General features: G+C 46.4%; 1 protein-coding gene across 6 annotated transcripts in view; it reads left to right on the forward strand.

Annotated features, from left to right (window-relative positions):
- Positions 1-27,822, forward strand: part of ulk1b (unc-51 like autophagy activating kinase 1) — a 101,567-nt gene that overhangs the window by 19,683 nt on the left and 54,062 nt on the right. For all 6 annotated transcript variants that reach the window (XM_060843373.1, XM_060843372.1, XM_060843374.1 and 3 more), the window contains exons 4-13: positions 2,956-2,988; positions 3,739-3,775; positions 5,767-5,940; positions 8,739-8,812; positions 13,290-13,391; positions 17,495-17,553; positions 20,703-20,785; positions 21,788-21,838; positions 22,993-23,081; positions 24,538-24,709. In XM_060843373.1, coding sequence (XP_060699356.1) covers positions 2,956-2,988; positions 3,739-3,775; positions 5,767-5,940; positions 8,739-8,812; positions 13,290-13,391; positions 17,495-17,553; positions 20,703-20,785; positions 21,788-21,838; positions 22,993-23,081; positions 24,538-24,709 — 874 coding nt within the window. The remainder of the gene's footprint in view (positions 1-2,955; positions 2,989-3,738; positions 3,776-5,766; positions 5,941-8,738; positions 8,813-13,289; positions 13,392-17,494; positions 17,554-20,702; positions 20,786-21,787; positions 21,839-22,992; positions 23,082-24,537; positions 24,710-27,822) is intronic.

Raw genomic sequence — 27,822 nt, forward strand, 5'->3', positions numbered from 1 at the left:
ACCCCCTCTAGCCCCTACAGCCCCTCCCTATCTCTGTAACCCCCTCTAGCCCCTACACCCCCTCCCTATCTCTGTAACCCCCTCCAGCCCCTACACCTCCTCCCTATCTCTGTAACCCCCTCTAGCCCCTACACCCCTCCTTATCTCTGTCACCTTCTCTAGCACCTGTATTCCTCCCTAACTCTGTGACCTGCCTCCAGCCCCTAAGCCTGTCACCTCCTCCTGCCACTACACCCCACACTATTTTTGTGACCTCCTCCATTCCCTAATACCCCTCTGTATCTCTGTAACCCTCCTCCAGCCCCTCCAATTCTATGATGGATTTGCCCTTCTCTCGAGGTGATAGATTGTGTGTCCTGATTTTGAATGCTCCGCCTTCAGCTGCCTGGGGCCTACAATCTAGAATTGCATCACGACGCCTCTCGACCTTTTGACCTCTCTCTTCTCTTTTCAGTTGCCCTTAAAAACGTATGTCTTTGACCAACGTTCTGGTCACCCACTGTCCTCTTGTATGGCTCAGTGTCAAACATTATTTAGATAATACACTCTTATCTCATGACTTGTGGCTCTGCTACATGAAAGGTGCTATATAAATGTAGTTTGGTAATACACATCCAATCCTGCAATTGCACCCTCTCTAAAAAACAATCTTGTGGTTAATAACAACTGAATCTCGAGCGTACAATGTGACCTTCCTTGATGCAGCTGGGAGGTTTATACAGTTCCCTCTCCTTGTCCTTATTTCAGCACGTATATGCTGTGATCATCAGCATTGGATAGGCTAGAGCTCAGCCAGTAAAAAATACTGACAATCTGTATCCGGACTCTACCATTCCATCCTTGCAGCTTCAAGAATTAATTTTAATCAGCAGTGGTTCTTAGGCTCTGCAGGTACAAACTCCCCACATGTATAACAACCACAGGCAATCAGTAACAAAGAGAGGCAATTACTCACACCTTCCTGAAGCTCTTCCTCTTATCATGTTACTGCCAAACCCACAGAAAGGTGAAAGTTCACGTGCATGTCTTGAGATCACGTAATCTAACAATGGCATCTGTTTTTTGTATTTAATTCAGTTAGCCCCCATCTGGCAGCCAGTTAATGTCACTGTAAAGACCAGAGGGTCATGCGATGTGGAAGCATAAGTAGGCCATTTGGCCCATCGAGTTCTTTGCTGCCGTAGGGTTAGTGCAGTCAAGGCTGATCTGCTCATCCTGCACTCCCCATCACCTCGGGTTCCCTTCCTGAATAAAAATCTGTCTATCTCAGTCTTGAACACAGTTAATGACCCAGTCTGGACAGTTCTCTACGTTAATTAATTCCACAGATTCACTCCCCTTGGAGAGAAGGAATTCCCCCTCATCATTGTCTTTAATATGGGACTCCTTTCTCTGAGATGATGCCATCTGGTCCTAGACTGTCAACTCCCTAAATAAACTTGTGTTTCACTAAGGTCACCTCTCATTCTTTCAAATTCCATTGAGCACAGGGCCAACCAACTCCAACTCTCCTGATAAGACAGTCCCTGAGGACCCTTCCTCTGGATAGTTGGGGGGGGAGAGGGGTGGACATTGGTGGTTCTGCCACCTTCCCCATCACCAAGTTATACCCATGCAAGAGGGAGGTCATTAACTCGTTGTGCTGTGTCTGTGCTGTCTCTCTCTGGTGCCTAAGTGTCATTGCCCATCTCCTCCTTGTAACCTTGCACAGTCTTCCCTTTGAGACTGTGGCAGGATGGCCCCAAACCCAAACCCCCAACCTACTCAACCTCCCCTCGCAAGAGAGTCCCTCCAAATCCAGGATCAACGCAGTGGAGCTTCTCCAGAAAGCCTCTGACGTTATCTTTATCTTTACCCAGAGGGTACCCAGCCTTACCCGTTCTGGCCTATGTGTGACTCCAGATGTGGCTGGTTTCTCAGTTGCCCTCTGAAATAGCCAAGCAAGCTGCTTCGTTACATTCAAGATGCTCACTGACCACCACACTCACAAGCCTGATTAGGAACAGGCAACAAATGTAGAATTTGCACATTGCCTTTGTCTCAAATTAATTTAACAAAAAAAAAATCAGTAGACAGGTAGTGAATGGTAGGAGTTGGTTAATAACCCAACCAAAATCCCCCCCGCCCCTCCAGCAGTGGAGTGTTCAAAAGTGAAAACAAGCAAATTGGATGATTTATAACTTTTTGTAAACTTTACTTGACCGTGATGTTGTGCAAAAATGAATGACATTTTTCTACACACAAGATGGTCAACATGATTAGAAAGAGAGAAAGGAACTTCGCAGGCTAAAGCAGGAAATTGGACATGAGGAACGTCAGATTAGTGACAATCCTATTGAATGGTGGGGCTGAATGGCTTGAGGGGCAGAATGGCCACCTCATCTTCCTATTCCTTATGGGTTTTTTTTTATTAGATTACTTACAGTGTGGAAACAGGCCCTTCGGCCCAACAAGTCCACACCGACCCGCCAAAGCGCAACCCACCCATACCCCTACATTTACCCCTTACCTAACACTACGGGCAATTTAGCATGGCCAATTCACCTGACCCGCACATCTTTGGACTGTGGGAAGAAACCGGAGCACCCGGAGGAAACCCACGCAGACACGGGGAGAACGTGCAAACTCCATACAGTCAGTCGCCTGAGGCGGGAATTGAACCCAGGTCCCTGGCGCTGTGAGGCAGCAGTGCTAACCACTGTGCCACCGTGCCGCCTGGTGTTTTGGTCTTAATCCAAGACACCAGCCTAATGGTCAGAGTGTGTAACTACGTTGTGACAGTTGACGTTACCATGATGAATGGAAAATATAGACATAGCAGTTCACAATGGGAAATAGGCAAACCATTTAAAAACCACAGCCAGAAAGGCTTGCGAACCAGATATTGGCATCTTACGCACAAATATTATGTATGAAAATGTTGCTATTTCTAATCGTCATCTTTCCATTTTACAGGAGATGGCAAATTCTGTCTATCTGGTGATGGAGGTGAGTTATATAATAGGCTACACAGGTGGGGGGGTCAGCAGGGAAAGGTTAATTTTCAGGAATTATTGCTCCAAGGCTAACAGCTGCCCATCCCATGTATTTAAAATCCCGACAGTGTGGAAAGAGACCATTGAGTCCACATCAACATTCCAAAGAACATCCCTCCCATCCCTGTAACCCTGAGTTTCCATGGCCAACCCACCCAACCTGCACAGGCCCAGACACTACATTTCCCATGGCCAATCAACCCTAACCTGCACATCTTCAGATTGTGGGAGGCAACTGGAGCACCCAGAGCACACCCATGCAGACACGGGGAGAATGTGCAAACTCCACACAGGCAGTCTCCCGAGGCTGGGATCAAACCTGGGTCCCTTGCGCTGTGAGGCAGCAGTGCTAACCACTGAGCCATCGTGCCACCCTGAAGAGCTGGATTTGAGAACAGATTCTCCTCAGGTCCATAGCAGTGGCCATAGTGGGGGTGGGGGCAGGCAGTGCCTGGACTTTTCCTGAACTTCCACAACACACTGTATGACCAACAGCCTCAGTGATGTTACCAGACGCAGCTTTACTGTTAAATATGATTTAGAGTTGACAGCAAACGGCAGTAGCCGAAATCCTGGTCATGCACTGGGTCTGCGCCAGGCTGTCTGTTTTCACATGATGCTACAGCTGATAAACAATGTTGGATTGGGATGACCACAGATAGAGCTTTACTCACTGAGCCTTTTGTGTTTTTGTCTTTTCCAGTACTGTAATGGGGGCGACCTTGCTGATTATCTCCACTGTAAGTCTACAATAAAGATCGCTTCAGTAGAGTGGCAGGAAATGATCATGGCTGTTATGTCTGGCTGGATTTACTCAGGAGAGTAGAATTGTGCTCACCCTGAGGGGTGATTGAGAGGTCCACCTCCTGAAAAAGGCAGAACAAAGACCCTTCCCACCATCCCGCTGTCTCTAATCACATTATCGACCAATTAAGTACTTGTGGACTTGTTGTTGTAATATAGGAAATGAGCACAGCAAGCTCCCATAGACAGCAAAAGTGTGTTGTGCAGGTGGTGTTCCCACCTAGCTGCTGCCTTCGGCTTTTCTGATGGGACTGGCTTGAATCATGGATTAAACAAGACAGCAAACTACAAAGTCCCCTCCACGCCTCTCACCATTCCGACTTGGAAATAGATCACTGTTCCTGGGTCAAACTCCTGGAATCCCCTCCCTAAGGGCACTGTGGATGTCCCTGCACTCCAATGACTGCAGTAGTTGAAGGGCAGCACATCTGCACCTTCTCAGGCATCAGTAGGGATGGCCCCCCCTGAGGGTCTGAACCCATCACAATTCTCTCCTCACTCACATCTACACCTTGCAACTTGCAGGGAGAAACTGGATAGTGAGCCGACTGATGCTTTCCCTCTGAATCTAAATACCTAAATTCTCAGCACACACCAAACACTAGCTTTCAAATTAATACTAGAAAAAAGTATTATTTCACACGATTTACTACCGTCCCTAGTTGCCCCCTGAAAAAGTGGGAATGGGCTGCCTTCTTGAACCGCTGCAGTCCATGTGCTGTGGGTAGAGATGCAATACCCTTAGGGAGAGAATTCCAGGATTTTGACCCAGTGACTCAGAAGGAACGGCGATATATTTCCAAGTCAGGATGGTGAGGGGCTTGGAGGGGAATTTGCAGGGGGTGGTGTCCCCATGTACCTGCTGCCCTTGTCCTTCTAGATGGAAGTGGGTGTGGGTTTGGAAGGTGCTGTCTGAGGATCTTTGGTGAATTTCTGCAATGCATCTTTGTCCTGGATGGTGTCGAGCTTCTTGAGTGTTGTTGGAGCTGCCCCCATCCAGGCAAGTGGGGAGTATTCCATCACACTCCTGACTTGTGCCTTGTAGACGATGGACTTGGGGAATCAGGAGGGGAGTTACTCATTGCAAAATTCCTAGCCCCTGACTTGTTGCCATGGTAACTAAATGACTGGTCCAGTTGAAATTGCTGATCAGGGATGATATCCAGAATTATTAGATCAAATTCCCTACAGTGTGGAAACAGGCCCTTCAGCCCAAAACGTCCACACCGATCCTCCAAAGAGCAACCAACTCAGACCCATCCCCCTCTGACTAATGACCTATCACTTTGGACAATTTAGCATGGCCAGTTCACCTGCACATCTTTGGAGTGTGGGAGGAGACTAGAGCACCCGGGGGAGACCCACGCAGACACGAGGAGAATGTGCAAACTCCACACAGACCAGCTGGAATCAAACCTGGGTCCCTGGCGCTGTCAGGCAGCAGTGCTAACCACTGAACTGCACTAGTAATAATGCTGGTAATGAGGGGGTGTTCAGCCAGGGGAATGGAGTTAAGTGCCTAAAGATTAAACTCTTTCCTAGAGGCATCTGTGCAACATAAACCTGTCTCTGATAGAAACTGAAGAATTGCTTTGTGTATTTGGATGTTAAAGGTGGTGACAGGAGAAAATACACTGTGCTGGGGTCTGCAAGAAGTCTGCTTTCAAGCTTTGGTGATTGCAAGTTGCCATTTTAATCCAAAACAACTTTAAGCACCATGGTTGCGAAGGGATGTTTGGTACAGATATATTGATAGGATTACAGCGTGGCGTGGAAGATGAACACTGTCCAATCCCAGAGCGCAGTGCACTGTATCACTGTGATTGATTTCAGTTGCTGTGATTTGATGAGTATGTTTTGCCGCTGGTTCGGACACAGTTTGGAGTCCAGCCGGAAACGAATGCCTGACATTATGTTTCCTTTCCAGCGAAGGGGACCCTCAGTGAGGACACCATCCGACTGTTCCTGCAGCAGATAGCTGGGGCCATGAAGATGTTGCACAGCAAGGGGGTCATCCATCGTGACTTGAAGCCCCAGAACATCCTGCTGTCTTGTACGGGGGGCCGTAAATCCAACCCCAGCAATATCCGGATCAAGATAGGTGAGTGTCAAGTGTGGTGATGTTCAACTGCACAGGCTTCTCATGGGGTGGGCCAGCAGTGATGGGCAACATTCTCTGTGAATCCGCATTGCAAGGACAAAAGCCATGTATAGCCCGAGTGTGCTCATGGTTCACCCACTGTCTCTTTGCCATATTTTACATTCTGCCGAAATCCCACCCACCATAGGCAGTATTCTGATGCTCAGTCTGAGCTCTCCCTGCCCATTTCCTAACTCGCACCAAATCCCATTCACTCCCCGTACCTGTGCTCACCTTACCCACGTGGGCTTCGGCTCAGAGACATCTCAGTTCTACAATTCCCACCCGTGTTTTCCAGTCCCTCCATGGCCTCTCTAACCCCCTCCCGATTCCTGTAACCTCCCACAATGCTCCGAGATCTCTGCATCCTCTAATCCTGGCCTCTTGTCTACCTGACTTTTTATCTTCCCAAATATTAGCAGCAGTGCCTTCAGCTGCCTTAGCTCTGGTATTCTCTCCCGAAACCCCTCTACCTTCCCTTCTCCAACAGTGTCCTCCTTGAACCTCTCATATCTCCATACATATCAGAATATTGACATTGTAGTGTAACATTTCGTGACAGTTTTACTCGAGGTAACTACGTTTATATTTGATAGAGTTTAGAAGGATGAGGGGGGATCTAATTGAAACATACAGAATACTGAATGGCCTGGACAGAGTAGATGTTGGGAAGATGTTTCCATTGGTAGGACAGACAAGGTCCCAAGGACACAGCCTTAGAGTAATGGGAAGACCTTTTAGAATGGAGATAAGGAGAACCTTCTTCAGCCAGAGAGTGGGGAATCTATGGAATTCATTCCCACAGAAGGTTGTGGAGGCCATGTCATTGAGTATATTCAAGACTGAGATAGATAGTTCTTGACTATCAAGGGGATCAAGGATTACAGAGAGAAAGCGGGAGAATGGGGTTGAGAAACTTATCAGCCCTGATTGAAAGGCAGAGCAGACTGGATGGGCTGAATGGTCTAATTTCTGCTCCAAGGTCGTACGGTGTTACATAAATGCAAAATGATATTCTTTCCCAGCTTGTCTGAAATCTATCTGTAAATGTTGTTGCTTCCTTTGCCATATTTAACATTGATTGAAAGAGGAATATTTAGAATGAAGAGTGTTGACGGGAGGCTGTATTTCTGTGTGATGTTACAAACAGATGAAGATTTGTAAATAATCCAAACTGACTGGGTTTCAGGAAGGTTTCACTGAAAGCTGTGAGCTTCACTCCAGACAAGGGGAAACTTTGCTTCTTTTCTGAGCTGGAAGCTAGTTTTCTGTCTGAAACTTGGAAGTTGCCAAGAAATGGAAGTGTGAGAGCTTCTACCCCTGCCCTCAATATTTTCCTTGGCACGGTTACTCTATCGAGTAGCTATTTCTGCTGGCGAGAGCCTTGCTGTCCTTATCTGACACTTGTTCCTCAAAATTAATAACCACTGCCCCACGAGAAAAGCAAATTAATCCAGCACGCTTAGGTTTTACCATCATCTTATTTTCATCCTTGTTTGCTACCTCAGCCCACTCCCCCCACACCCCTTCACCCCACACCCCCTTCACCCCACTCCCCCTTCAGTTGGCTGGATGGCAGGTTTGCAATGCATGGTGATGCCAACAGAGTGGGTTTGATTCCACTGCCACCTGAGGTTACCATGTAGGTTTCTTGTCCTGAACTTCTCCCCTTGTCAAGGTGTGGTGACCCTCAGGTTAAACCACCACCCATTATCTCTCCGTTTCTGAGAGATCGGTCCCACAGCCTGGTGGGATTACGGTGATTTTACCTTTTTCTCTAACACTACCTATGTGGTGTAGTGATAGTGCCCCACCTGATGTTCCAAGTTCAGGTCCCACCTGCTTGAGAAGTGTGTGATAGTGTCTCTGAACAGGTTAATTATAAAAGATCTACCACATGACTGTATTGGCTGTGGTCAGAAATGGTGGTTTCCTGTTTCCAACATGACACACACACACACACACACCTATGCACGCACATGCACCCATAGACACCTACCCACACATGCCTGCACATGCATACGCACGCACTCTCACACACTGTCACACACAGTCACACACACACGCACTGTCTCTCACACACACACATACATATACACACACACCTATCCACGCACATGCACACATAGACACCTACCCACACATGCCTGCATGTGCATACGTACGCACTCTCATACACTGTCACACACACAAGCACACACACACACTCTCACAGACTGACACACACACGCACACTGTCTCTCTCTCTCTCACACACACACACACACACCTATCCACGCACATGCACACATAGACACCTACCCACACATGCCTGCACGTGCATACGCACGCACTCTCACAGATTGCCACACACAGTCACACACATACACGCACTGTCTCTCATATATATATATATATATACACACACACACACACTCTTAAATTGAAGTCAACGAATGAAGAGGTGAACTACTTTTGTAATGCCACAGCGACTTTGCACTTTTTTTTTAATTGTTGTCACAAATTTGCACATGGGGTGAATCATCAAGAGATCAATTCAAAGGATTTGATGGTGATCTCTTCATGATGATAGCAATTAACAGGAGTGATTTAACCATTCACTTCCAATTGAAAGAAATTATTGTCTCAATAACACTGAATGTTCTCTAAACACACAGCTTTGTGTTATTTGGTTGGGAGACTGTTGTAATGTTTAAATTGCAAACACAATGTAGGCTTGCTTTGGCAATAATATTCACTCCTTTACCCCACCCCCACAGCTGACTTTGGCTTTGCCCGATATTTACAGACCAACATGTTAGCAGCAACATTGTGTGGATCGCCCATGTATATGGTGAGTACCATCCTGAAGGATTTCTCCATTGGTTCATTTGTGTTGTCTGGTGGTGAGTAACTAAATTACTGATTACATCATCCAGAGAACATGCCTTTCAATCTCACCACAACAGCTTTGAGAGTTTTAGTTTCAAAACATGGAAAGATATTTTAAAAAAATGTTTTGGCTAAAAGAAATCAAATCAGAAATTGTTGGAGAAACTCAACAGGTCTGGCAGCATCTGTGGAGAGAAATCAGAGTTAACGTTTCAGATCCAGTGACTCAATTAACAAAATTTTAGCATCTGTAGAGAGAGAAATAGAATTAATGTGTGTTGAGTGAGTCACTGGACTGGAAGTGTTAATTCTGCTTTCTCTCCACAGATGCTGCCAGACCTGTTGAGTTTCTCCAGCAATTTTTGTGTTCATTTCTGATTTCCAGCATCAGCAGGATTACAGCTAAAAGAGAAACGAGTTGAAAGGAATTTGTTGGATTTCCTGAACACTCAGTGGTTCACAGGAAGCCCATTGGAGAGAAAGACTACTTTTTACAAGATGCAGTTTACAAACATTGAATTGTTTTTTTGATGTGCTATTATTGTTGTAATGTCGCGAGCCCAGCTCTCCATTTTCACACAGCAAGATCCCATGTGACCATCTCATAAATAAATGCAGATTTCCCAGATACCTGTGGTTTAAGGGAGGGTGAGTCCCCTACACCACCTCATGGCACCCAGGGATTGTCAGTAAATGCTGACATTGCCAGCGATGCCCATGTTCCTAGAATGAATTGTAAATATACACCGTCAGCTGGCCCAGACCGTGAACACGCAGTGTCTTGTTAGCACTGGTAACATGGGAGTGGCTGAAATAACAATGCCTAATCCTGTTGCCACCCAGTAATCTGATCAGTCATCTATCGGTGTGGTGTGGGGAGAAGTTTGAGAAAACGCAGCCCCTAGATTTTTGTAAATCCTTCATTAATGGGATGAGGGTGTCACTGGCTAGGCAGCATTTATTATCCATTCTTAATTGCCCTGAGGGCAGTTAAGAGTCAACCCCATTGCTGTGAGTCTAGAATCACATGTAGGCCAGACCAGGTAAGGATGGCAGCTTCCTTCCCTAAAGGACATTAGTGAACCAGCTGGGGTTTTCCCTGACAATCATTATTAGATTTTTAACTTCAGACTTTTTTTTTAAACACATCACCATCTGTTGTGGTGGGATTTGAACCTAGCTCCCCTGGGCATTACCTGGGTCTCTGGATTAACTGTGTAGTGATAATACCATAGGACCATCACCTCCACTCTAATTCTCTGTTGAGAATTCCTTGGAGCTACCATCCCTCCATCTCCCATCCCAGGGGCTTGTGTCTGTTTGACTAATAACCAAAAGAACTGTGGGTACTATATACATCAGAAACTGCTGGAAAAGCTCGGTAGGTCTGGCAGCATCTGTGAAGGGAAATCAGAGTTAACATTTCTGGTCTAGTGACCCTTCCCTAGGACATAAGGAGAATATGCAAACAGACAGTTGTCTGAGGCTAGAATCGAACTTGGGGGGCAGCTGTGGATCTACCTCATGATACTCCTCAGTATTTATGCCATGCCATGATTGTTGTTAAAATCCATCTGGTTCTGTGATGGCCTATACAGAAGGAAATCTGTTGTCCTTATCTGGTCTGGCCTACATGAGACTCCAGGCACACTGTGCAATATGGTTGACTCTTAACAGCCCTCTGAAATGGCCCCGGCAAGTCACTCAGTTCAAGGGTAATTAGGGATGGGCAATAATGCTGGCCTTACCTGTGATGCCCACACTCTGTAACAGAATAAAGGCATGAAGCAGTGGGAATACATTGTTGGGACACAGTTTGTGAAAAACAAACATCAACATTTCTGATGCAACTCTGTCATTACAGAAGCAATGAAAACTGTCCAGGAAGCAAACAGTTTAACCTTCTCCTCAAGTTGTGAATCACGGAGGAGTGTGTACTGGCTGATGTAATTCTCCTCAGATACTGTAACAGGTCATTATGATTCATTAGGAAAGCATCAGCTGACCTTGTTTACCAGTTTAACCACACAAACCAAAGATTAGATAACAACCACCATATGGGGGTGGTGGATCAGTGAGGTATTCTATACAAACGCAACAGGATTTGGACACTGTCCAGGCTTGGGCTGACCAGTAGTGAGTAGCATTCGCGCCACACAAATGCCAGGCAATGACCATCACCAATAAGAGATAATCTAACCACCACCCCGTGACATCCAGCTGAGTTCCCCATTATCAACACCCTGAGAGTTATCATTGACCAGAAACTCACCACCTAAACACAGCAGCTACAAGAGCAGGTTAAGGGCTAGGAATACTGTGGCGAGTAACTTACTTCCTGTCTCCCCAAAGCCCGTCCACCATCTACAAGGCGCAAGTCAGGAGGGTGATGGAATACTCCCCACTTGTCTGGATGGGGGCAGCTCCAACATCACTCAAGAAGCTCGACATCATCCAGGACAAAGCAGCCCCCGCTTGATTGGCACCACATCCACAAACATTCCCTCCCTCCACCATCGAGTCCCAGTAGCAGCAGTGTGTACTATCTACAAGATGCACTGCAGTAATTCGCCAAAGATCCTTCCAAACCCACAACCATTTCCATCTGGAAGGACAAGGGCAGCAGATACATGGGGAACACCACCCCCTGTAAGTTCCCCTCTGAGCCACTCACCATCCTGACTTGGAAATATATATCACTGTTCCTTCGCTGTTGCTCGGTCAATATCCTGGAATTCCCTCCCTCAGGGCATTGTGGGTCTACCTACAGCACATGGACTGCAGCGGTTCAAGAAGGCAGCTCACCCCCACCTTCTCAAGGGGCAACTAAGGACAGTAATAAATGCTGGGCTCAGCCAACATTGCCCTGATCCCACTAAAATTAATCTAAAAAACGTCTGTGAAGGCCCTGCTCTCTCTCTCTCTCTCTCTCTCTTGCATTCATGTCTGTAAGCACTGGAATTTCCCTAGCAACTTTCCTGACCTCATCCGAAAGTGCTTTCATTCAAACTAAATAATTTACATTTTTTTGGTTGTAGCGCCTGTTGTAGAAAATGCAGCAACCAATTTTCGGCCAGAGAGACTCTACACTCCCATAATCATCAACAAGAGACATTTTGCATTCCCATTATCTGATTGTGCGTTGCCATTATTTACTCTAGATTAACTCAGAGCTTGATTTAAAATGAAGCCCTCACACTCCTGATAGGTTCACCCTTGATATTTTCCTAATTGATCTGTTCAGAAATTATATGACACAGTTCTGGAGTAAGTGAGTCTTGAAGCCTTCTTTCCAGATGTAGGAACATTACCACTGCACTACAAGAACTCCGCTATCTACCTTGCACGATTAAACACGCTGAATCAATTTGATCCAGAATTGCCTTATGATTTGTCGTTACATTGCCATGGACTGCAGCAGTTCATGAAAATAGCTCATCACTACCCTCTTGATAGGTAACTAGGGGTGGGCAATAAATACTGGGCCCAGCCAGCGACACCCGTGTCCCAGGACTGAATCTTTGTCAAATCACAACCGTCTTTCACCTCCTACGTTCAAGAGAATACACTTCAAATGTACATAACCCATTAATGTAACCTTTTTATAAGCCTGAATAACTTCCTGGTGGTGTTGAGCTTCATTTCACCCAAGACTCAGGCTGTAGATGCTGGGTGACAATTTGACTTGTCACAACTTACAGATTTTTGTTGGAGCAGGTTAGCATGATATAGAGTAAAGAGGGTGGGCAAAGTTATGATGAACGACCATCAACCTGAATATCAGAGTAGACTCAAAGGGGCTGAATGGCCTACTCTTTCTCCAATTGGTCGTTTCAGTACCATGACAGGCTCCCATTTATCCTACTTTTCTTCAGTCCACCCCATTTCAATATCCAAGTTTGAGTGAATTCTCTGGAGAAATGGTGATATCTAGTGTGTTTTTGGTGAAGCTACAATTCTAACTTTCAAGAGATGGGGAGGGGTAGGAGGGAGGGGTTTGTTTTACGAAGAGAGATTGAGCAGTTTAGAAAGAGTTTAGAAAAATGAGAGGAGATCTAATGGAGGTGTGTAAGATGCTAAAGGAGATTGACAAAGTAGAGGCAGAGAGGATGTTCCCTCACGTGGGGAAATCTAGAATGAGAGGTCATGTTTTAAGATAAGGAGCAACAGATTTAATACAGACATGGGGAGAAATTACTCCTCTCAAAGGATTGTAAATCTGTGGAATTCATTACCCCAGAGTGCCAGTAAATTGAGGGAGGAGACAGACAGACTTTTAATTAGCAATGGGTTGAAGGGTTATGGAGAATGGACTTAGATGAGATCAGCCATGATTGTATTAAATGGTGGAGTCAGCTCGATGGGCTGAATGGCCTACTCCTTGCTCTTAGTTCTATGTTCTTCATGTGCTTAACTCCTGTCTGGCCTTTCATCACCAGGCCCCAGAAGTCATCATGTCCCAACATTACGATGCTAAGGCTGACCTGTGGAGTATTGGAACCATTGTATACCAGTGCTTGACTGGCAAAGCTCCCTTCCAGGTAAGCTACCCTCTTCACCACCACCACCACCATCATCACCACCACCACCACTACCACCATCATCACCACCACCACCTATGTGTTGTTGGACACATGGGGCTTCAAGTTGCCAACGTTCCTGGATTGCCCAGGAGTGTCTAAAAATCGAATGTTAATCTAATGGGCTTTGCTACAAGCAGAAGAACACAGGGAAAAAAAGTTAAAGGCACATTAAAAAACGTGCTTCTGACAAATAAATTATTTGAATACTTTTTGCTTCAGAATTCTTTAAGATACTGTTGGGGGAGGGGGGTAGTAACGCTGTTTGTTGAACAATCAAAAATCATCCAATCAGGCAATAAAGAGGCTGTTGACTTTCTGATTGGTTGGCAAGGTGAAAATGGACAACCAATGGCAGGATTTGTGAGGTCATGGCAGTTGGAGATAGAAGGTCATGTGATGACATCTACAGGAATATGTTGGAACAAGATTTGGAAACACTGTGGCTGACACTTCAAGTTCAAACCCTCCAATGAGGCTGAACATATTCACCTGTGTTCTCCATTTCCAGGTGATCAAAGGTCTCCTGAGGCCGTATGATGGACTGTATAGATACAAGTACTTACCTTATACAATCAGTGAGAGGTGCATTTCTTCGACTTGGCGAAGAGGGGGGAGAAAATCTTGCATTTATGCAATCTTGAGATGTCCGAGAGTATTTTACAGTCAAGTGAAGTACTTTTTGACATGTGGTTTCTGCTGAAAACAGCTTCCAATTTGTTGTGGTCTTATTTAGATGACTGGAGGTTTTTTTTGAATGACAGAGGAAGAAAGAGAACCTGTGAACTACCCCGATCACTCAGTCTGATATTACCTGTTCTAATCCTACTGAATTTCCACTGAAACGATTGCTGTTACTGCTCATAATTCTAGCAATGTGAGAGGGAGGTGGGAGAGGGAATTTTCTTTTGCCGAGTTAATTGCTATGCAATTAGCTGCATGACTGTGTCACTGAGAGAAGAATGAATTGTTCTTGTTTAAAGTGAATGTGCTGAAACCTGTTTAGATTCTCTCTGTGTGCAAAGAGAGCATTATGACTGGGTTTGGATGGTCCGGCCCTCTGACTTCCTGGTATTCTGAGGGCGACAGACCAAAGCATGCTTCCTTCAGTTAAGGTTCCTGCAATTAATATTCATTTTATTCATTTAGCAAAATACCATTGCATCAGACAGGGTGAGAATCATTTGAAGTGAAGAGTTGTCTTTGGTAGTTGACACCTGTGTTTGTTAGAGTATCTTAAAGCAGGAAGATAAGGAAGGGCCACGTTGGGGAAAAAAAACCTCACACCCCCTAATCTTCAGAAAGATCATTGGTTCAAGTCCCGCCCCAGAAATTCTAGGGAATACCAAGGGAGTCAGAGCAAGATGTTACATGGAGGCCCTGCTTTCCCTTTGGGGTGAACATTGTAAAGACCGTGTCTTTATTTTTCTGCATTTTCAATTGTGGACTGAAATGAGAAAAGAACTGCTTTAAAACCATGGATTTCTGCATAATTTGAAACAAGAAAAGCTAACACTGATTGTGAGCACTTTTTATTCGAGCAGTGGTTAAAGTGTAGTTTGCAGATGAACTGGAGTCAAGGGGTTGGATGCAGTTGGAGTTTGTACAATAGCTGATTGGGCTAGTGACTACTTATCGCTGATAATGGCCTTCTGCCTGCCAGCTGCCGAACAGCTTGGTGCTGTGAACAAGATCAGGAGAAACAATTGCATTCCCTTAAGTTCGGGAGCTCTCTCTGTTCTCTGCAGCGTAAACCCTGAAGAAAATCCATTTAACCTTCAGTCAGCAGTTGTAAGGCGTGACTTCAAATGGATAAGTCTGAAAGCTTTTCAGAAGTGAAGTAGCCATTCTGTTCTTGTAAATTGGTGGAAGCATCCTGAGAGAGACAACTGAGATGTAGCATTAGAATCACTTCAGGAACCTCTGAACTGCTTCCCCAGTCTTTCCCTCCATCATAACACCCATATTTTTACCCTGCCTGTCTGTCAGGTTGTGTGTGTTTGTAAGTGTCGTGAATATAATGGGCTCAGCCAGGAGCACCTCTTAGAATAGGAGTTCCCTGATTGGACCAGATTGACAGCCTCAATCAGGGAGCCCTGGCTGACAGATATAAACAGGAGTGTCAGGGGTTCTGTTTACTCTGAGACCTGGCTCTGAGGGAGCTGGATCAGTGTCAAGGACTCTCCATGTGTAAATAAAGTGGGACTTGGTGACATGCTACCAGCCTCTGGGGAGTTATTTCAAGGGCAACATGAGTAAAGCACACTTCTGAAGAAATTCGCTCACAACAGTCATCTTTGAGTTAGGGTAAGCATTTCTGGAATCATGCCATTATTTGGGAAACTTGACTCATTCAATCCTGATGTCGAAGACTGGGCCCAGTGTGTGGAAACAATGCCTTATTTTTTTTTGTGGGTGGCACGGTGGCACAGTGGTTAACACTGCTGCCTCACAGCGCCTGAGACCCGGGTTCAATTCCCGACTCAGGCGACCGACTGTGTGGAGTTTGCACGTTCTCCCCGTGTCTGCGTGGGTTTCCTCCAGGTGCTCCGGTTTCTTCCCACGGTCCAAAGATGTGCGGGTCAGGTGAATTGGCCATGCTAAATTGCCCGTAATGTTAGGTAGGGGTAAATGTAGGGGAATGGGTGGGTTGCACTTCGGCGGGTCGAAGGGCCTGTTTCCACACTGTAAGTAATCTAATCTAATCTAATCTACATTTTTCTGGGAATGTGTATTTCTCCTGACAGCATACGGACCCACAGCTGTTTCGGTAATTAGGAGCCTAACTTTCTCTGTGCCACCAGATACTAAAACCTTTCAAGATTTGACGGATTTAGTTAAGGAATATTATGACCCCCAAGCCTGCTCTAATTCTTGAGATGCTGTCGATTTTACTCAGCAATTGGTGAACCAAGCGAATATATATCAGGATTTTTGACGAGGTTTAGACAACTGACAGAGGCATGTGACTTTGGTTTAACCATTAATGAGAAGTGGAGGCACTTTCTGGTACATGGGATGAATAATGTAACCATGCAAAGCACCTACTAGCTGAAGCCCACGACTGGTTTTGTCATTGGGAAACGCAGCAAGTGGAGCATATGGGTTTCAGGCTCCGCTGATGGAAGTCGACACCCTCCCAGTCCGACCGAGCTTGGGGAACACCGCTTGAGTGAAAGCAATTGCACCATCTCACTCAGGACATGTGCTGGACAGAGGGGCGCTTGGTCACCCACGGCAAAACCCCAAAACAAAGCCAAGCCTCTGTCAAACGGTTAATATTTTCTTCAAGATTTAAGCTCTGGTGTCACCGTTCTATAATTGTCCATTTAATTTCTTCAGACTAGTCGAAGTAAAGTTCCTGTCAGCAAATCATCCTTTTCTCTTGTTCCTGATTCACTGATATCCTCTCACATCATTGGCCAGTGTCCTGCTTGTGTCTCAGTAAAGCTGAACCTGAGGCAAACAAATGCCTCCTGATTTCTTTAAATAAGTGATGAAGTTAAATAAATGTAAATTACTGTCCACTGATCATTCCTTGACTGTCTACCTATTGACCGTCCAATCACTGCCGACTCACTACCCACTGATTGTCCACTGACTGTCCACTCACTACCCACTCACCAACTCTCTGTCCACTTAGCTTCCTCTGCCTTTTACTCTAAACTCCTGGCCTGTCCACTTTGCCTCATAAAACAATCCACTTATTCCAGGTGTCCTTCTGACCTGAATCCAATGCATTTCCATCCTTGGGTAAAGAGACCAGTACTTCCCACAGTCCTCCAAATGTGATCACATTTCATACACTCCTAAAAACCTCCCTTTTGGTTACCTCACCTTCATAATCTCTTGCTTTGTGTCAGAGTTTGTTTTTATTATTAATAATGCATTTGTGGTGCGCCTCGGAATGATTGTAACTATGTTAAAGGTGCTATGTAAATGCAGGCAATGTGTCTATCCGTGTGAATAGCAATGTAAGCTGTTGTTGTGCAGTTGAGGAACCCATGTGTTTACTGTCAGATAAAGTCGGAAGGGCTGAAAGTAACAGACCTTTTCTATTCCAGGCCAGCAGTCCACAGAACCTGCGGCTACTTTACGAGAAAAACAAAAACCTTGTACCAAAGTAAGCCACGTGTGTTTCTCGATGTCTCCACAAGCTTGTGTTTGCTATATTTACCAAGGCTTCTCCTCACACATTGCTGAGAGTATTCAGACAGACAGACAGACAGACAGACAGACAGCTTGGCACTGCACACGGCATTCCCACAGGGAACAAGTGCCGTTTGGATGGGATGAGGTAACAGATTATACACGTGGAATATTTAGGCTGGAGTATATATCCCAGGATCAGTAGATCACTTTTTGATTTGTCAGGGTGTCTGAGGTATGTAAACAGCATGAGGAATATTCCAATCTTATATACACCCTGACACCCCTCCCTCTCTAACTGCCTCCAGCCCCTAGACACCTCCCTCTCTAACCTCCTCCAGCCCCTACACCCCTCCCCCTCCCCCTCTAACCTCCTCCAGCCCCTACACCCCTCCCTCTCTAACCTCCTCCAGCCCCTACACCCCTCCCTCTCTAACCTCCTCCAGCCCCTACACCCCTCCCTCTCTAACCTCCTCCAGCTCCAGAGCAAGGAGGATTAGTTGGGGAGGAGGGGGTGGGGGCAGGCAGGAGGGGGTAGGGGTGGGGAGGATGGAGGTGAGGGGGTGCGGACGATGGGGGTGACAGAGTGAGGATTGGTTGGGAGGAGGGGGTGAGGGGTGGGGAGGATGGAGGTGGGGGCAGGGAGGATGGGGTGATGTGAAGGAGGATGTGGAGGAGGCAGTGAGGGGGCGAGCAAGGTGGGGTGAGGGGCCAAGGAGGATGTGGAGGGTATATGGGGTGGGGCAATGGGGAGGATAGGGTGGGGCAGATGTGGTGGGAGGGTATAGGGAGGAGGGGGTGAGGAGTTCGGGAAAGGTTTGACTGTAGCCAGTTGATTTTGACTGGAACATTCAGAGCTCCTCACTGCCACTCGATCCTGGGAGGAGGTGGAGCTGGTATTGCTGCTCTCTGGCCTTTCACTGGACTCAAACTGAAGGGAAGCTCAGTGCGACTGGCTGCTGTAGCGAAAGTGCTCTCAGATAGCTCCTGCAGCTGTTCTGGAAGGCTGTCCAGTGTGTGTCTGTGACCTGGGGAAAAATAATCCTGATCTGAAACAAACCCAGACAGTACTGGAGAAACTCAGCTGAAAATGTGTTGCTGGTCAAAGCACAGCAGGTTAGGCAGCATCTCAGGAATAGAGAATTCGACGTTTCAAGCATAAGCCCTTCATCAGGAATGAGAGAGTGTAGCCAAGCAGCCTGTCTGGAAGTATCTGAGGCAAGAGAAATAGTTATTGTTCCGAGTCCTGTTCTGAAGAGGTGAGTCACTCAGCGCAGAGTTTGGAGCCGCTGACCTGCTGTGGTAGCCACAGTATTTAATGGCTGGTGCAGTTCAGTTTCTGGCCTATGCTAACCTGAGAGTGTTGGGCTGCCTGTGCTGAAGACAGCTCCAAAAACTGGAAGTCATAAAGTTGTCTTAAAAGTGAATAAACCTGTGGGTCAGAATGGGTTGTGTTCCTGACTGCCGAGGGAGATATCAGGAACAGGGCTAACCACCTCCCCATCCCAGTGGGTCACCTCCCACTTTCCCAGGTTGAAGTCCAGTTGCCAGTACTCTGCCCAGTCCATTGATGTCCTCCTAGAGTTTAAATCTGTTCCCCTCACTGTTTACCACCCTGAGTGACCGAACCCTGGTAAGGTCTGAAGATGACAGGAACCTTGGTAGATTGTAGTTAGATAAGGTGGTTAAGTAGGCATATAGGATAATTACCTTCATTAGCCAAGGCATAGAATCCCTACTGTGTGGGTAGATGCCATTTGGCCCATCGAGTTCATACTAGCCCTCTAAAGAGGAGCATCCCATCCCCCCTATCATATCCATCCTGAATACTATGGGGCAATTTCCTGTGGGCAATCCACCATAACCTTTAGATTGTTAGAGGAAACCCACACAGGGAGAATGTGCAAACTCCACACAGACAGCTACCAGAGGGTGGAATCGAACCAGGGTCCCTGGTGCAGTGTGATAGCAGTGCTAATCATTGAGCCACCACGCTATCTTAGAGCAGGAAGTTATGCTGGAACTGCATAAAATGCAAGTTAAGTCACAGTGGAAGTACAATGTGCAGTTCTGGTCACTATCCTCTAGGAAAGACATGATTTCACTGGAGAAGGTGCAGTGGGTTGTGAGTTCATGGAATGCCCTGCCAGTAGCAGTGGTGAACTCTCCTTCTTTATGGTCATTTAAGCGGGCTTTGGATAGGCATTTGGAAGTTATTGGGCTAGTGTAGGTTAGGTAGGATTCGGTCGGCGCAACATCGAGGGCCGAAGGGCCTGTACTGCGCTGTATCTTTCTATGTTCTATGTATGTTCTATGGAGGTTTACCAGGATACTGCCTGGGCTGGAGGGAAGGTCTGAGCTCTGGGGAGAGATTGGAGAGACTGGCATTGTTTTCCTCATAGTAGCAAAGTTGGAGAGGGGATTTAATAGAGATGTGTAAGATAGGATCGATAGGGAGGGACACTTTCCCATTAATAGAGGGGTCTGTACCCAGGGGACAGAGATGTAAGACATGGGGTAGAAGGCTAAAGGAGATTTGAGAAGAATTTTTTCATCCAGAAGATGGTGGGAGTCTGGAAGTCTCTGCCTCAGGGTGGCTGTGTGTCAGAAACTCTTATAACATATAAGCCATATTCAGATAATCACTTGTTTTGTCCTTAGCCTCCAGGGTCATGGGTCATGGGCTGGAAAGTGAGATTAGTGTAGTCAGATCTTTATTCACCAACATGGATGTGATGGGCCAAATGTCCTCTATAAGGGGGTCATTAATAAATCCAGGTGATGTCAGAATAAACTCCATTCTCTTAAAAACAATGATGAGATTGTGGAACTTGCTACCAGGTGTGAGTAGTTGAAATGAATCGTAGAGATTGTCTTCAGCGCAAGCTGGATAAACAGATGAGGGAGGAAGGAATACGAGGGAGAGAGTGAGATGATGTCAGTGTGAGAGGAAGGCTGTAGTTGCAGGTTCTGCATTGTCGTTTCTATGGAATTGAAATGTACGTTGTTGTGCACCGTCCATTGGCGAATGATGAGATGGAAGACCATTCAGAGCAGAGTTCATGTGGAAGCCTGGGGCTTGAACTTGAATCTCATGTCATTTGTTTTCTGTCTTGCCAACAGCATTCCGAGAGAGACATCCAGCCAGCTGCGTCACCTCCTCCTGGGTCTCCTGCTCCGTAACCACAAGGACCGCATGGAATTCAGTAAGTGACCAGTTTTCCCTCTCACTGGATACAGCGTAACGAATAGGAGCAGGAATCTACCATTCTCCCCCATCCTCCATTCCAAACCTGGTCCCACATTGAGTCAAATCACTTTCAGCTGATCCTCCACTCAGCTCCACCTTCCTGCCTTACCACTGTGTCCCGCAATTCCTTTAGTGTTCAAACACCCTTCAGTCTCTGAATACACTACATAAGGCAGATAGTACCTGAAAGGGTTAACAGATATTGTGAGAGAAGCTCCACCCATCAGGATATAGAGGAGTGTCTTTGGGAGAGCTAACCGGTTTGAAGTTCTATGTAGCTGACAGTAATGTGTCCAGATCAGCTTCTTGTTAAAACTGCTGTAAGATATTCTTGTAGAGAAAATGTGTGAGAGGAACCATCACTCCACTTCCAATTGTTTGGAACACAAAAGCTGTGTTCTGATTATAGGATCCAGCCACTAAGGAGTTAACAGGACTGCTTCCTGATGAAGAGCTTTTGACCGAAATATTGATTTTCCTGCTCCTCGGATGCTGCCTGACCTGCTGTGCTTTTCCAGCACCACTCTAATCTTGACTCTGATCTCCAGCATCTGCAGTCCCCACTTCTGCCTATTAATGTGTCCATAGCAAGTCTACTCCCACATTCAATGGCTGATCTGATAACCCTCAACTCCACGTTGCTGCCTGATCCCTACAACCCTCGATTCCCTTCCTGGTTAAAAATCTATCTCAGTGCCGAATGTCCTCCTCCTGTTCTTGAGAATGCAGACCTGTTAACTCCTTAGTGGCTGGATCCTACAATCAGAACATGGCTTTTGTGTTCCAAACAATTGGAAGTGGAAAGATGATTCCTCTCACACATTTTCTCTACAAGAATATCTTACAGCGGTTTTAACAAGAAGCTGATCTAGGCTCATCTGGATGTTGACGGAACCTTTCCCCAGCACTTACCCAATGGAATTGACATCTTTTTCCCCATTTGTGTTTCTTTCCACAGGTGAATTTTTTCATCATCCGTTTTTAGATGCCAGTTCTTCCATGAAGAAATGTAAGTGGGGCAGCGGGTGATCTGTGTTGGCAGCTGACATATGTGCAATGATCCGAGATGATGCTGTAGAGGCCATCTGCGATAATTTGACCCTGTTGTGTGTGTTTCAGCCTCACAATCCTCTCGTGTAGTTTAGCCTCTCCCAATTGGCAGTCAGATACAGTGGCACCCCTGGGTGCTGCTGGAAGGGGTGAGGTGACAGGTGGGAGTACTTACCCTGAAACAGGAACCGGTTTCTGGCAAGTGGTGCTTTTGGAAGGAAAGAGTGAGGAGAACATTAACGAATATGTTTTGGCAGTGCCGTCCATGAGTTAAGGGTGTCTCAAAAACATTTCAGAGCCAAAAGTGTACTTTTGGAAAGTAGTCCCAATGACAACATGGAAAAATGCTGCAGCAAATTTGCACAAAGCAAGATCCCATAAACAGTCACCAGACAATCTGTACTTGATCATCTTTAACATGGCTGCTGGTTGGGTTTTGTTTTAGAATTTGTTCCCGGGATATGGGCATTACTGGCTGGGCCTGCATTTTATTGCCCAGAGGCTGTGGGTCTAAAGACACATGGAGGCAAAATCTGGAACTAACTGTCAAATAATGACCATGAATCCACTGTCGATTGTCAGAAAAACCCACTGGGTCACTAATGCCCTTTAGGGAAGGAAACTGCCGTCTTTACCTGGTCTGGCCTACATGTGACTCCAGACCCACAGCAATGGGGTCAGCTCTTTACTGCCCTCTGGGCAATTAGGGACGGGTAATAAATGCTGGCCTAAACAGTGATGCCCCCATCTCATGACTGAGTAAATAAAGAAAAAGGACCTGTAAGGATGGCAGATTTCCTTCCTCAAAGGACATTAGTGAGCCAGATGGGAACTCCCCCACCAACAATTTCATGGTTATCTTCATTTATTAAATTCACGTTTAACCATCTGGCACAGTGCGATTTGACCACGTGTACCCAGAACATTAGCTGGGTGACTTGATTGTTAGCCTAGTAATAAGCCCACTAGGCCATCAGCTCCCTGTTGTAGTGGTTGTGATGTTACAGTGCTAATTTATATGTTGCATGTTGTGAATGGAGCTGTGTAACTGCTTTGTGTAAGAGGACATTCGCGATGATGATGGTAACTCACGGCTTTGCTCTCTGCTGACAGCTGTCCCAGTGCCTATGCCAGTCTACGCCAGTTCAGCCTCCACCAGTTCCTGCAGCAGCTCCTCCACCTCCCACCTTGCTTCATCTCCAGTAAGTCCATGTGAATCCTCACTGCTCTCCACTAAGTCCCAGCAGAGTGTGGGGGACTCGGGCGAGGTGGGGGAGGGGCAGGGTGCTGCACGGAAGAAGGGGCTGGGAATGATGGTGGAGGGGAATTTGGGAAAGACCTGGTAGTGTGCCCACCTCTGGCACATGGGCAAGAACCCAGGGCCATGGTCTCAAAGCTGGGGAGATGAGGAAGTGAGCTCAAAGGACAGGAATAAAAGTCTAGGCTGAAGGTGCGTAGGTTTGGATCTCCAGTTTTGAAGGAACTAAAAGCTTGGATTGGAGATAGTACAGTAATGGTTTCTAAATGAGGTCCTGGGATGAGACGGGTGTTCTGTGACGAGGGGCTGAGGAAATGGGTCAGTGTTCCTTGGAGTTTAGAAGATGCACAGGTGATCTCCTTGAAACCTTCATGGGGCTAGGCAGGATGGACACTGACACAATGCGCTCTTCCGTCCCTCCCTGAGGGGTTAGAGAATCTGGGACACAGGGTGGGGTTGGGATTGGGGCGGGGATGTCGGCTCAGGATTAGAGGGCGCTCATTTGGGAGTGAAATGAGAAGAAATGACTTCGCTCGGGAAGGTCAGGTATCTTTGGAACTCTGTCCCCAGAGGCTGTGGGTATTGCTGAATATGTTCAAAGCTACGATAAACAGATTTTAGTCTCATGTGGATTTGAGGGGATATGGAGAGCAAGTAGGAAATTGGAGTTGAAGCCTAAGATCAGCCATGGTAGCACTGAATGGTGACACAGACACAATGGGCTGAATGGTCTTCTAATGCTCCTATTTCTGGTGGTCTTATGGCACCTTGCCTTCCCTAAAAGTCATTCGTGAACTTTACGACCCTTCAGTAACTTGGGGTGGCACAGTGGCTTAGTGCAGCCTCACAGCACCAGGGACCTGGGTTTGATTCCACCCTCAAATGACTGACTGTGGAGTTTGCACATTCTCCCTGTGACTGTGTGGGTTTCCTCCCACAATCCAAAGATGTGTAGGATAGGTTAATTAGCCATGGGAAATGCAGGGTCCAAGGGATTGGGTGGGATGCTCTTCAGAGGGTTAGCACAGACTCAATGGACCAAATGGTCTCTCTCTGCACTGTAAGGATTCTGTGACCTTTGTAGGTACTTCTACAGAAACCCACAATATATGAATGGAATTCACTTTCTTAGACTCTTAGCAAATCAACTCACATTATCTGGGTTAGTATTGCAGTAACCACTCTATGTGTGTACCCATCACTGTGCCACACTGTCCCCAATATCTCCAGGTGCTCCTGTTGTGACTGCTCATCCTATTTCTCTTTTTCCTTCCCTCTCTCTTTGTGTTGATTTTGGTTGTTTTGGAGATTCACACTGACAGATGAACTCCACACCAAGGGTCGCTGAAGCAATGTTGCTGTGTTGATGCCTTTAACACTTTCCTCTTCTTTGTACCCAGTCACTAGCCGATGTGCACCAGCTCTCTGAGAAGGTTCTCACTCCCCCCACCCAGGAGAGCCCAGCCTTCCTGCAGGGCTCGAAGGATTCAGGCAGTGGCAGCAGCAAGAATTCCTCCTGTGACATCGATGACTTTGTGTTGGTACCTTACAACAGCCCCACGCAGTACTCTGGTAAGTCAGCCTTCTGCAGGATCCTCACATTATCACCCCCATCCCTGGGTAACACCCTCAAAACCGCTCCCCACTGTTCCCAGAGCACTACTTAATTTCTTTTTAAGATACATACGCTTCCCAATTTCCCTGACTTTCAGACCAAAGTTGATAGAAAGCACAAAGTAGGTCTCTAACTAAACAAGAATTATCGTTATTGTAAGTAGTGAGACCACAGCTACAAGCAAACAGATATAAAACAATGGCATGTCACACTATTAACCAAAATTCGAAAGTTCTTTTAAACTTCTCTTTACACACTCTCACACACAAACATACACACCCACAATCACACCCACGATCACACCCACGATCACACCCACAATTGCACAATCACACCCACAATCACACACCCACAATTACACACCCACAATCACACACCCACAATCTCACACACACACACCCACAATAACACACACACAGTCTCACACTCTCACACACAATCACACACCCACAATCTCACACACACACCCACAATCTCTCACACACACTCTCACACACACTCTCACACACAATCACACACACAATCACACTCACAATCACAGACACACTCTCACATACACAATCGCACACACAATCGCACACACAATCACACCCACAATCACACACCCACAATCACACACCTACAATCACACACCCACATTCTCACACACACACACACCCACAATATCTCACACACAATCACACACCCACAATCACACACCCGCAATCACACACACACACCCCCACACACACACACCCACACACACACACACCCCCACACACACCCCCACACACACTCTCACACACACACTCTCACACACACACTCTCACAAACACACTCACAAACACAATCACCCACACACAATCACCCACTCACAATCACCCACTCACAATCACCCACTCACAATCACCCACACACAATCACACACACACAATCATACACACCCACAATAACGTACACACACACACGAGTGCACACACAAATACAGACACGTACACACATGCATTCACATAGAAATACACGTACACACGCATATGTTGACAAACAAATGGGGAAAGTAGATTATTGGTCAAAGTAGATTAACCATAAAGTCCATCCAGTGGTCTCTTCCCAATTCTGATGTTGAGATTATCCATCTGCAGCTAGCCAGGCGCATGGTGTTCAATTGCCTCTTTTTGGAAGCATCCACTGGTGTGTGAAAAGTAAAGAGGGACTAATTCATTTGGAAAATGTCTCTGATTTATCAATTCAACTGTCACAGCAACTGCTGCAGGAAAGGGAAGGATTATTCTTCAAGTTTAAACTGGGATTTTCACTCCAGAGAATAGGCAGCTTCTGCTGGAGGCAACAACAGAACAACCCATTGTGCCTCTCTCTGTGTGTATCTCTCTCTCTCTGTCTGTGTGTGTATATCTCTCTCTCTGTCTGTGTGTGTGTCTGTCTCTCTCTGTAACTTATTTTCTGTTCCAACTTACTCCATTAGCTGAAAGCCAAGCAGTTTTGTTTGTAAATAACTGATTGTTGGCACATTGCAGGAGCCCACAGTCACTAAATCCGAGTTGTACAATTGTAATCAAATTCCTTGCTGTGAAATTATTCAGCCCTCCTGGTAAATCCCTGTTTTTAAAAGCAGTGTGTTCTCATTGCACTCTATGGTGTCTCATTTGGTTAGCACGCTGCCTCACAGCACCAGGGACCTGGGTTCGATTCCACCCCCAGGTGACTGTGTGGAGTTTGCATATTCTCCCCATGTCTGTGTGGGTTTCTTCCCACAATCCAAAGATGTGCAGGTCAGGTGGATTGGCCATGCTGAACTGTCCTACTGTGGCAGGGATATGCAGGGTCAGGGAATGGGTCTGTGTGGGATGTTCTTTAGAGGGTCAGTGTGGACTCGATGGACTGAATGGCCCACTTCTAAACTGTAGGGATTCTAACAGAGCTGAAAAGGCACAGTACTAACGCTGAGTCCTCAGTGCTGGAATTCCCTCTCACGCAACTCTCTGACTTTGCTGCAGTCAAAGACTTCCTCAAGTTTGGTGTCAGATTTTGTTTGCTCATACAGCTGTGACACACTATTAAACCATTTTCTGTTTAGTTTGTGGAATTAGTATTTATTGTACGTCCCTAATTTCCCTTGTGTTGTAATATTCAAGGTCCAAAAAAATGCAAATTGTCCTTGTAATGTCTTTGATCCGAACTGATTGTCAAAACTGAGTGCACAGTTGGATGTGTGCACCTTATGTCTGCCCCCTTATCAAAGTGGGGTAAATGTGGGTTGGCTTCCATCGTACAAAATCCTGAGTAGCCAAGCAGTGAATTGTGGCATACACCCATTATCTCCTTATGTTTTCGAAGTGATTAACATAGTGATTGGCTGTGAAGTTGTCCAAATTTGTGTCCTTTGAAATTGGAAAGAACTAAATCCAGCAAAGCAGCAATAAATATTGTGATACCAAGCTCAGACTTGCACCTGAGAGAGAATCCTAGCCAGTCTGTGAAACTGCTGACATCGCTGGTTATTTGTTGCGTAAGGTAATCAAGGGATCATCATGGAATCCCCACAGTGTGGAAGTGGGTCATTCAGTCCATCAAATCCACACCGACCCTCCAAACAGCATCCTACCCAGACCCACCCCTCCCCACCCCCAGCCCTGTAAACCTGCATTTCCCATGGCTAATTCACCTAGCCTGCACTTCCCTGAACAATTTAGCATGGCCAATCCACCTTAACCTGTGCGTCTTTGGCTTGTGGGAGGAAACCTCCACAGACACAGGGAGAATGTGTAAACTCCGCACAGACAGTTACTCACTGGTGGAATTGAACCTGGGTCCCTGGCGCTGCGAGGCAGAAGGGCTAACCACTGAGCAGACGTGACCTAAAACATTGAGCTGGGCGCTGCTCCCAATGAGAGTGGGTTTGCAGACAATGAGGAAGATTTGGAAAGGATGGGCCAAAAGGCCTTTTCTGTGGTGCATCACCCTGTGAACTTGTGGGGCAGTAAAGTTGCAGTCCCTGGGGATAAAACATGGAGGTGACACCGACATGTACTCAATGGGCCAAATGGCCTCCTGCCGTGTTGCAAATGATTCT

The sequence above is a fragment of the Hemiscyllium ocellatum genome, chromosome 24 (genome assembly GCF_020745735.1).
Source record: "Hemiscyllium ocellatum isolate sHemOce1 chromosome 24, sHemOce1.pat.X.cur, whole genome shotgun sequence".
Lineage (NCBI taxonomy): Eukaryota > Metazoa > Chordata > Chondrichthyes > Orectolobiformes > Hemiscylliidae > Hemiscyllium > Hemiscyllium ocellatum.